The 12451-nt window shown below is 37.3% G+C and overlaps 1 protein-coding gene across 1 annotated transcript; it reads left to right on the forward strand.

Moving 5' to 3' along the window:
- The first annotated feature begins 6166 nt into the window (after positions 1-6166).
- Positions 6167-7666, forward strand: LOC115230936 (phosphoglucomutase-2-like). Its single transcript, XM_029801040.1, has 3 exons — positions 6167-6520; positions 7060-7323; positions 7532-7666. The coding sequence occupies exons 1-3, from the start codon at positions 6167-6169 to the stop codon at positions 7664-7666; spliced, it is 753 nt and encodes a 250-aa protein (XP_029656900.1).
- The last annotated feature ends 4785 nt before the right edge of the window (positions 7667-12451 follow it).

Raw genomic sequence — 12451 nt, forward strand, 5'->3', positions numbered from 1 at the left:
AGAGGATAGTGGAGTATATGCACAAATATGCAGAACGACACAAAAGAGAGCGAATGGTATGGCTGGGTTATTACTCCACAGAGGGAGCAGATGAGACTGTCTCGACAGGAGGAAGTACGTGCTGTCCAATCTCTGTGGCGTTCACTCAATGAGTACGTCCTGCCGGTGAGTGTCCTCCATGTATGGTAGATTGTGGAGGAGCATCTTCAGGCCGAACAAGACGAAATAGACAAGTATAATCAGTTGCTTAGCAATCTTTTATAACTGTCGTGTTTTTCATTAAGTTTTTGAATTGTTTAGTTCATACAATTATAAATATTGAATGGACCTAGTTGGCCGGTTTGTTGTGGTTTGATTGAGTTTGTAAACATATGTTTGCAGTATGAAGAGGAAGACTTGTACTGATAAGTGCATGTAGGGGGAATGCACATTACTCAAATTGAGGGATTAACTATATTGAAGTGTTCAAAGCGATCAAGAAATACTAGAGAGTGTTTGGGCATCCAGATTCCTCAGTTAGGAGTCAACTCGGACTTGTCTTAACGCATAGAAAATCCATGTTTTTTCTTGATGCTGCTCTCGACTGTCCTCACAGGGGAAAAGTCCTTCCGACTCGTTTTAGTATGTCGAATCGTTTTTTAATGCAAATTTCAACTTTATAATTAATAAATGTCACAGTCGGTTAATGAAACACGCCGTTAATGAAACCCAAACATCAAATTGATAAAATCCAATAAAATTCTTTCAATAAAACCAACATTCTTTCCACTTTTTTCGTTGCACCATTTTTTCACCAGCATTTATTAAATTCACGTATGCTTGCATGGTGCACAACGAGAACTTACACGCTGTATCTCCCTTGTGACTCCATAAATCAATCTTCTCAGCTTTGAGAATAAGCGGTCCCGTCCAAAGCGATTAAGATTATGTTCCGCCTAAATTATATTGAGATAAATTCTACTTCAATAAATTTAAGCTTCAGCTCCATTTCATCCTCGCAAAAAATGCAATTTTAGAGCAGTTCCATCGTAGAATACAACTCCATTTTCGAATATAAAAGATTCAGATAGTTTTCTGATTCTGAACCTTTCGAGGCGGCTCATGCTATCTGGAAATCCAATTTCTGAATTTTGTTCTTTGATATTTTGTATAATACTGAGAATTTCTTTAGTTAGTCTCACTATCCGCATACTATCACGCTTCTTAATTTAAAACTTAAAAATCGGATTTTATTAAAATTAATAACTAATTAATCTTTTCCAATGACGATTTGTAATAATTTATCCTTTTTTTGATATGATTTTTTGTCAATTTGATGTTGGCGTTACATTAACGGCGTGTTTCTTTATCGGACTGTGACATAGTCTAGTTGAATTGGAACAAACTGACAATATTTAATGTTAATTATTTTATTTTTTAAATGTTCTTAATTTATCTAATTAAATACAATATATTTATCACGTGTTTAGTGTTCTTTATTTTTGTTGTTAGTTCTTATTTTATTCTTTCTTGCTATCAATGTTTTATTTTCATAATATTTTCGTTTTTTATTTGTTTGAAGATTAATTAAATTGACTGCTTGTAAAATGTCCTTGATAAAGGTTTATTTTTCAGGTGAATTTGTATTCATTTTATTAATCTCCATTCATATGGATTTGTTTTAATTCGATTTATTTATTTCTGTTATTTTTATTTCTGTTATTTTTATTTCTGTTATTTTTCCCCTGTAAGTTCTTCGATTCTTTGTTTGCTCAGATTTATCGAACGATTTTTTCATTTATTATTCGTTCCGAATTATATAATTTGCGGCATCCGAAATTAAAAAAAGGAAATTTTCCCTTGTATTCATGTAGCGGAATGTTGTATTCATGCAATGGAATGTTGTATTCATGCAATGGAATGTTGTATTCATGTAATGGAATGTTGTATTCATCGGCACTTTGGAGATGCCGCTGTAGATGGCACCGGCTGATCCAAAATCTATAATCCTTGGTGACCCATCCAAGGCGAGACAAACATATATATACACAACGAGATGGAATTTATTGTGTGTTATTCTCCAAAATTTAACAAATTCAAGATGTTTTGGCTTGGATTCGCCTTTAGGATTTATTTAACCTAAAATAACATCATTTGATAAAAATATGTGTGCTGAGGGCCACCAGAGTGGACTACCAGTGCTCTCAATTTGACATTCGTCTCCGCAATCTCCCTCAACTTCTCCATCCTGACCACCGTACAAGCAATCTTGAATATGTCTAATTTTCGAAATCTTATTTGTGTCTATAAATTAATTTAGAGGTGAATACATTTTATGATTGTATTGTTGTTCTCCGGGAGTCAGCCGAATACACGAATCTTTTTTTCGAACGAATGTACACGATAGTTGATTTAAAACACTTTTATCGCCCTTTTCTATACTGCGTATTCCAAACAGTTGTGGGCGATCAATGGCCATTATTTTTGAGGGATTCCTATTTTGTCGAAATTTATAATATAGTGTGATACGTAATCCACGACATCAGGTATTTCCCCAAAACCAGTTACAATGGATGTGTCTACCACCCCCGAGTCTTTTTTGAAATGTCTTCGGCTTAAATTTGTGATCCTTCGTATTTGACTCCCTCGTTCGTTGATATAGACAATGCTAATCTGTTAAAACAAAAAACAAACTATAGTTTTCCCAGTCTTGGTGTCCTTGTTTATGGTATCTTTGGTTTTCAAGTAAGCTAACTGTTTGACTTGGACTTTTGTATGGAAGAATCTCTGGTAACTATAAGTTCATAACGGTGTGGATTATTATCACATTTTCGAAATAATTTGTCATTGCAAGTCGTCTCGATTTTCGAAATGTAATTGTTAGGTCCGTCATAACACACAAGGACCACATTCTATAAATTAAATGAAACTTTAATCGATTTTCCATCACTGCTCGGCTTTCTTTCCCAGAATGAGAGTAGTGGCTTCTCGACAAAATTTCTTGTTCCCGAAAGATGATGATTCGTAATTGAAATCATATTTTCCACCATTTATGAGTTCTTTACAGTTTCATTGACAACTGCGAAATTATAGCGCCCTTGTGCCCGTTGTAGCACTCTTGGAGAGATAAAATATTTAATGTTACTTTCTGAAGTCAGACTGATTCTCCGTTGAGCAGATTCAGGGTTTTGATAAATATCATATGCCGGCATTGATTGAATAATCATTTCTGTTCTATTTAAATTGAATTTAAACGTATTAACATAATTTCTTGCTCGTAGAGATTAGTATTTGCCTAAATAAATTTTCATTTTGTTCCCAATAAATTGAAATGGTTGACCAGCAACTCAAGATATATTTGCCGAGATTACTCCAAAAACACCTGAAATATGTGTTCATTCATCAAATGTGGCGTGATATGTTACAGTATGAGACATCACCCCATCATTCAATAAGTTGACTGATAATACAGATAGTCTTGAAGTTTTTTCATCTTGCTGATATATTTTGAGTAAAATTTATACAAACAAGACAAAAATTACAGATAGCTAAGTTAGTTAAAGGCCTCACGAGACAACCGACCAGCCGCGCGAATGGCGAAGACGTTCCCTCGGATCACAGCAATCGACAGACGTTCAGGAGCCAAGAAAACTCTCTTGGATCGTGACTAGTCCTTGAAATCCGTCGACCGAGCGAGCGAAGGAAGCGGAGTGTCTTGGACCGAAGATCCCGGAGGACTCCAAGGCAATTGGAGTAAAGAGCAGCGAGTTGGACAGGTGGCCGTACTTGAGAATCTTTCGCTCCTCGGCCTGCCTGGAAGCGTGCCCAGGATTGGCGGCGGACAGCGCGAGATTTCCCAGCGAGAACGTGTCCGAGCAGGTAGAATCCCAAATAAGGGATTTCCCCTGCTCGTAGAAGAAGGTGGACATGCCGTCAGGGCGTTTGCCATCCCCTCTATCCAATCCAACAGGTTCAAGGATAGACGGGATGCCTGCTGAGGCGAGGGCTCTCTGTACGACTGAGTTGAGTTCACTGTGACGGGGGGCACGACCGGCACTCCGCCGGCAAGCGAGGGGATGCAAACCGTACTCGTCAACAGTTCCCCCACAACGGCATTTGTGCGACTGGCAGATTTTCAGCCCGACACGGAGGGAGATTGCAATTCTTAGGCATTCCTTGTCCAACAGGTTCCCGATGGAAGGGAGAGGGAGAGCCTTTAACCAGACACCGCTGCTTTCACAGCGACCTGCACGGAGGCAAGCGACACGGTGTTGATTGGAGACAGGAAGCAGGCCTTCGAAGATTACCTGACAAGAGATTTCGTCCCATTGGCGCTGTACAGATTGAGAGTTGGGCAGCTTCGAACCAAACCGAGCCTCCCACCGACCACGGGCTGCAGAGTAAACTTCAGACAATTTCCGTTCGGGGAGGTTTCTAAGAACGATGTCTGAGAGAGTACGAGAAGCGTGATGAGCGGATAGGAATGCCGGGAGGGCAAGATCGGAATAGGATCTCAAGCCAAGACCACCCCAGCGCACAGGCAGGGATGCCTGAGTCCAGCCTGGATCGTCGAAAGCCAGATTGCAAAGAGAGCTCGTACCGAGCCTGAGGATATTGTCAAGGTCGGAAAGAAGGTCGCCTCTTTGAAAGCAGGGTGCACATCTTAGGGTGTAAAGGATCTTAGGGACGGAGAAGTGGTTTCGGAGGAGGAAAAAAGCCAGATGAGGCTCGATGACTTTAAGCTTGTCGATCATTTTGGATAAGTGGGAAATTTTTCCAGCGAGTGAGCATTCGAGGGCAGAAGGCCCCATGGGGGCACCGAGAATCGTAAGATTTGATTTGTCCGTAATCCGGACGTCTGAGAGAATGCCTCGTAATAAACGAATTAAATTTTGAGTAATAAACGAATTAAATTTATCCATACAAGATACACCCCTCGACATAAATATTGGTGAATCTTCAACTTACTTCATTCATACAAAGAATGATTTAATTTTTTCTTCAGATATATTTTAAAATCTGATAAAATTGATAAAAATTAATTTAATTATTTAAATTTTGAAATTTTGTCTAAGAAATTCGGAAAAAACAACGACTTTCATTGGCATAAAATTTGGTTATTGTGAGATTAATATGTAAATTTAAATCTATTTTAATTATAAATACAAAATAAATATTATTTTAGAAGATCTAAACTTTAGATCCTTTATTTATTTATTTATAACCCCCAAGCTTGCACAACATGGCAAGCCCAGCACAAACAGTCACAACTAACTAATCAAATGAAGGAGCAAGGAACGAAGGGATTGCTTGTGCCGATCAACATTAGCCTCCAAATCTTCATTACAGCCATCCGTCTCCAAAGAGAGGTGGGAATTCTGATATGTCCAGTTCCCATTTGTCAGCCAGCCTCTACCGTAGCTCACCGCACTTCATTTGGATCTGGACGGGTTTTGCATAATGGAGATTCTTCATCGGTAATGTGATCAGGGGAAGGTAGGAGGTCCCCCTTCTTAAAGTATGAATTTATTCGTTTTTAAATGAAAAAAAGCAGGAAAGATTAAATAACCAAATTTTTTGTCGAGGGGTGTAAATCATCCGGGTTGCAGCGACGATTAAAACTTAACGTAGACCACCCTTTATATAACTGTGGTCTTATTTATAGCTTTCTGCTTTGTTGTGGCAAATGATAAAAGTGAAATCGAGAGGCACTGACTATAATCTGTCCACTTTGAACAAAGTTGATGCCGTGCACTCTCAACAACCAGTTGCGTAAAGGACACGGGGACTGTCAACTTGTGATGAAAAGTGTAAATTGATTACATTATTAGATTAACTTAATAGTTTATTGAAATAGTTAAACCAAGTAGGGTAATGGGTAAAATCGGGTGTTCCGAGTTTATATGTTCTGCCCAAACTGAGGTGATTACAAAGAAAGTGACGAGTAGGACTGTACATACGAAGTGACGTATCCCTCGGCGAGGCGATTAGTAAATGGTTATCGTGGGACAGGGTTAGTATAAGGGAGTTACAGTTAGAACGAGGAATCATCTGCTCAAGTAAAGGACCTCCTGTTGAATGGTCATTTCGAAATATTGAAGGTCTCTCATTCGGAACAGCGGGTTGTGTGCACTGCCTCACCATAAAGGAATCAGAGCAAGAATGCAGTGCGGATTTGGGTATCTCAATGAGCTCACCATTATCCAAATTGCTCAGGTTGACTATACACGCAAGGCTCTATCAAACACACTCAAGTCGACCTTCAAAGAAGAAGTGCGAAGAAAAGTGGTGGTCGGGTTTGACGGCCGACACAACAGTAGAAGGTCCCGACATTGCCGGACTGAGTAGATATGCTCACCTGGTGGTCAATGTCTTACGAAACGCACATGTGACTGTTTTCCTGTACAGTGAGTGTGTCCCCACTCCTCTCGTGGCTTTCGGGGTACGGCACTTGAAATGTTGTTGTGGTGTGATGATCACTGCCTCACACAACCCCAAACAAGACAACGGCTTCAAGTTATATTGGGAATACGGGGCACAGGTAGACAAGTCTGGTCTTCACGGGTAGGCCCCAGATGAAGTCGAGGACCAAGTTTTGAAGGAGATCTCCTCAAATCATGTGCCGTCCGAATCAGCGTGGGACACCTCTTCCATAAATGACGACAATTCAGTCCTCAGTACAGCATTGAGTGGATATCTCAACGAATTGAACAAACTTAATTTTTACAAGTTAAATTGACAAATATGCAGAAATACGTGGCTGTCCGTCCCCACGATAGTGTACAGTATGGTGGTGACCTACTCAGTGCGATGTCGACCCTGACTTTGGCACAGTCAAATGCCCCAATCCCGAGGAGGAGTCGTGCTTGGTCCATACTGTTTGAAAATCCGTAGGAACTTTCAATCAAGTTGGCCGAGAGGATTGGGGGCAGGTGACGTACTGCGACAGTATTCCTTCCTGTTATTCCAAAGTCCAGAAGACGTGCATGGTGACCTCTGCAGTGAGTTCTAAATTTATAAGGACGATGGCCGAGGCTGAAGGCTTCATTTTTCAAGTATGGGGATGTTAGGAATGCTCAGGAGACATTGACGGGTTTCAAATGGATAGGCAACACCTGCAATGAACTGAGCAGAAAAAACAACTCAGTTCTGTTCGCTTATGAGGAAGCCATTGGATATATGTGCAACCCCAACATTCCGGATAAGGACGGAATCAGTGCAGCAGTCCTCATCGCCCAACTGACCGGATACCTCACAGCTCACCAGAAGAATCCATTCCTGAGTACTCTCCTCGAACGTCTCTACATGAAATATGGGAGACACCTCACCCGCAATTCCTACTTAGTGTCCCCCTCCCCTCAAATACCCTCCGAGTATTTGACCGTCTCCGCAATTATGATGGCCTGCCACAGTACGACCATTTATTTTTATTTTGGTAGTACCCACACTTTTTTGTGGTAAATTCCAAGTCAAGAATGTGCGTGACCTCACCACTGGGTTCGACAATCCATATCCCGACCGTAAAGCTGTAAATTGTACTGCACCATCATAGCGTATTCCCAAAAGTTCATCGCAAATGATAACATTTTATTTCGACCACTCGCTGACTCCCACTCTTAAAGCGAGTGGGACGGAGCCTAAAATCAAGTTTTATATTAAGATTATTGGTCCACCTTCACAAAACTAGTCCCTTCTGACGATTTTAGAAATGTAAGTGAGAGTGAAGAGGCCAATTTCCGTAGACTCCTCGATAAGTTTGTAGTGCGAAAAAAGGTGAGTTTACTCAGTTTAACAGCAAATTATGAAATAAGAAACATTAGGAGTTAGAATAGTTTTTAGGAGCGAGAGGCAGAAAGAGACTGCATTATGGAAGACCTCAAATTAAATTTTTTCTGATAGGGCAGATCGAAGGTGTGTGGTCTTATCCTGGATATATTTAATCTTGCGAACAAATGTTCCTGTGCCTTGGAAATAGTCTAATATTGAGGCCACACACTCAACCATTTCTACAAAATAGCCTGTTCCGATATCAATAAGGACGTGTGAGCTATCTTCAAATGTCCCTCGGGTGAACAACTGGAATAGTATGGGGGATTGTTCTAACGTAGTTGGTTAGGGGGACGATCATGTCCTTCCCCCCTTTTTCACTGAAGAAAATTCGTTCAGCCATTCGTTGGAGTCGAGAAATCCCTCCTCGGCCATCTGAGAGATTCGATGCTGTTAGTTATGATTTGTATTTCCTTGTATCAATTGAGTAAGAATCTTGATTAGCTCTTTGGACAAAAGGCTTGAGCATTCTGCTTTTAGGCGATGTTGAGGAGAATCCAGGACCCTATTTAATCATACTCCAACTGAACATCAATGGAATAAGAGGGAAAGTTCTTGAATTATGACATACCTCAAAAACACAACATCGATGTAGCTGCCTCGCAAGAAACCAGATTAACACTTTCCTCTATTACTCCCTCATTCCCGGGATATAACTGTATCCGTTTGGACCGGCTAGACCGACTTGGCGGGGGCCTTCTGTTCATTATCAAAAACGGTTTGCACTATACGGACTCCACGGATGACCTCAAGGCGACAATTCACGACAGCGAAATATCTGGAATTACCTTGAATACTAAATTCGGAAAGACTACTATTGCCAACATATATGTTGCACCCCTCCGTCTTGTCCAAAGGGATTCAACCAAAACTTCTCAAAGCTATCCAATTTATGTTTTAGAAACTTTGTATCAACTTGATTTATTTATTCGACATATTCAACTATTTAAGTATCGTAGCATTTTTTGGTAAAAACATTACCAGTTTGTTAATATTTTTTAACATGAACATATTGTGTACAAATGCTATCAAATAGTATTATCACCACCTTTAGACGTTTTTAGAAAAAAAGTAATTATTACTGTACTGGCCGCTAATAAATCTAAGGACTGATATTGATGAAAAAGACATTGACTTTGACAAGGGAATTGTCGACGGACTTAATGTTTAACAAGTTATATTTTTGACAGTTCTGAGTTCTTGTGAGATAAAGTTTAAAAAACTGGGGGTCACAACAAATTAAATAAAGTTTGAACAAAACGTCTGCGAAAGGGAGGATATGTAGTGATGAATTTTTTTGAGAATATTCCTCGATGATTTTTAGAGTTAATAGACTCTGTGTATATATACAGTGGGGCCAGATAAGTCATATTTAATTTGACGTGTTTTTATAATGATTACTATGAATTCAAAATAAATATCATTGAAACTCACTTTAATTAAAAAATGCCAAATTTTATGTAGAAAAATGATGGGACTTAAAAGAATATGAATTTTTTCTGCAATAAGATATGAATGACTATCTATTTGTAGCTTCTTTTTTCTTTAAAATGATTGATTACCGTAATTTCAATAAAATGATTAATAGATTATGATTCTTTTAAATACAATTTATTTTTCACTCATTATTAAAATTATCATGTCGACAAGAGAAGAGCATTCTTTGGATCTAAAACAATGAGTTGTAATGACCTACCAAAGAGGCACAAATTATGAAAAAATTTCTAAATTGCTGATATTACCAAAAAGTACTGTTTGGAATATTATTACCCGATGGAAACAAAAAGAACTGTCATTAATCAACCAAGATCGGAATAACTCAACGTTCTTGCTCATTAATGAAAAGAATAGTCGGTACAAAATTAAGAATTACTCAAAAAGAATTGGCTGATGATTTAAAGATGACAGGAACATTATTATCCCTTCCTACAATTACTTCTACAGGACGCAATGGAGGTATGTAATTATGGATATGTCTGGACTTGTTTTAGACATTCTTGATTGAGTTCTATTTAACTTGGTATACGTTTTCTGGTATTTAAATATTTTTTAAAAAATTTATTTAAAATAATAATAAACTACTCATAATTTGTTTATGTCGCTTTGTGGTCTGTAATTTTGATTCTAATGTTAGATCAAATAGCAGGGCAGAAAAGATTAATTGACCTGTTTGACTCATCTATCAGTAAAAGGGTCATTTCTAAACTTAAATTAACAAAAGGTTTTTTCATAAATGACAATATTTATTCTTTAATAGATCCCATTGTACCTAAAGTTGATAAAAGTGAATCTGAACTGGACGTTTTGGTCGATCATGTATTTTTAAAAGTATTTAAAGGACTGCAAAAAATACGAATCGACAACACTATTAAATATATAGATAGTTGTGCTTGTAGTGGTGATACTGACCACAGTGAAGATCCGGCGAGTAAGGATCCCACTTTGTCTTCAAAACTCTCAAATATGGAGGAATTTCGTCGATTAAAGATGAAGGTGTAGTTTTTTGAAATACTTTTAATTATAGTATATTAGGTTTTTAAATAATGATGATTCTTCCCAGGACTTCGTTGTACATGATTTGGGTGGTTATTTGAGAATTTATTTTTAGATGAGTCTTAAATACACCCATTGATGAAGGTATTGAATTAATTTTATCTTTCCAGTAATAATAATTTTTTTGATAAAGTTTTGATACAGTGCGACCTCGAATTGGGGAAAACCAAGTAGCGGGGAAACCCTCTTTTTTGGGGAAAACCTTGGTTTTGGGGAAATATTTTTGCCATCCCTATAAAATACGATGATTTTAATGAAATAAAACCCCCTACCGGGGAAAATTTTTTATTATCATAAACGATTCATTAATATATTTGTATAATTTTTGATTTATTATTATTTATTTATTGTAACCTGTTTTTCCAAAATTTGTAATCAATAATTTAAAATTTATTTAACCTGGTAACTTAGTTAGTTAGCTAATTAACCTGGTAAAAACTGAAATTATCAATTTTTAAAGTTATTTTATAAATTTTAGAAAGCCAATACCTAGAAAACTAAATCAAAGTGAAAAGATCAGAATTTGCAAGGATATACAGTCATAAGGACAAAATGATTTGTGAAGAATTTAACATCTCTAAAGGAATGCTATACCGACTAAAAAAGAAAAGGAAGGAATCTTAGCTCAAGGTTTCTCAACATCCGAAGGGACAATTGGATACGAATTGAATGCCCAAGTTTACGAGATTTTTCGTAATCTCAGGTCGAAAGGTTTTCCAATTAATGGGCCAACCTTAAAGCTTATTGCACGTAAAATTGCGTATAGAAATTCAAATCATGATTTCACTGCTTCTAATGGATGGCTTTACAGATTTAAGAAACAATTCGAAATAAAATTCAGAATATTACATGGCGAATCACGATCAGCTGATAAAGAAGGTGCGGAAAACTTCCAATCAACTTTCAATGATTTGCTTGAAAACTATGGGGGAGAAAACATTTTCAACTGTGATGAAACTGCATTATTTATAAAGCTGTTTCCAAAAAGAGTTTTGTTGAAAAAAATGAGTCACACAGCGGACATAAAATAAGAAAAGAACGTATGACACTTCTTTTGTGTTGCAGTTACACAGGAGAAAAATATAAACCGCTTATAATTGGGCGTACGAAGTCACCAAGAGTATTAAAAGGTGTGAATCTGAGAGAAATTGGCATTGAATATGATGCTTCGTGCAAAGCCTGGATGACAAAAAATATTTTTGAAAATTGGTTATCTCGATTTAACGAGGAAATGAGAGAGAAAAGAAGGAAAATAGCATTGTTAATTGACAATGCAACTTGTCATGCTGTTTCTCTCAAACTTTCAAACGTCGACGTAATATTTTTTCAAAAAATACAATTTCCTTAATTCAGCCATGTGCCAAGGGATAATAAAGGCATTTAAGAATCATTTTAATAACTGGATTATGAAAACAATTATCTATGATAAAAATCCTGCAGGGCAAATAGATGAAGCAATAAAGGGAATCACAATATTGGATGCTATTTCATGTTCGAATTGGCATGGGACGAGATTACAGACACTTCAATACAACATTGCTTTGAAAAAGCTTTGGAATATGACTGTCGGGGAAAAAGAGGACATCGAAGAAAGTCTGATTAATTCCGATATTGTGGAAATACGATTTTGGAGAGTTTCTGTAGATGATAACAGTAGTGATGAAGAGGACTGCAGCGAACAATTTATGGAACATTTGGATGATCAACAAGTTATAAACAATGCGGAATGCGCATTCACAATGCTGCTAAATGTTATTAAGCAAGAGACTCCGGAAAATGTACTTGATCTATTCAGATTCAAAGCAAATATTATGAGTTCGATGTGAAAAAAACAAAACACTCGATTAAAATTAACTGATTTTTTTATTAAAAAATAAAAATTGTAGTTATCCGTCTCGGTTATATTATTAAGAGAGATATCGAACAGGCGAGACCTAAATTTAATGAAAAACCTTTTTTTGGGGGAAAACCTCAAAATTGGGGAAAAATTTCCCCAATACGAGGTCGCACTGTATAAATTGGTATTTTTAATTTTAGAAAACTATTTATCTTCGGATATGTTTGAATTATTTTTAAACTTACATATGTTTTG

Source organism: Octopus sinensis, unplaced genomic scaffold (genome assembly GCF_006345805.1).
Source record: "Octopus sinensis unplaced genomic scaffold, ASM634580v1 Contig16829, whole genome shotgun sequence".
In the NCBI taxonomy this organism is placed as follows: domain Eukaryota; kingdom Metazoa; phylum Mollusca; class Cephalopoda; order Octopoda; family Octopodidae; genus Octopus; species Octopus sinensis.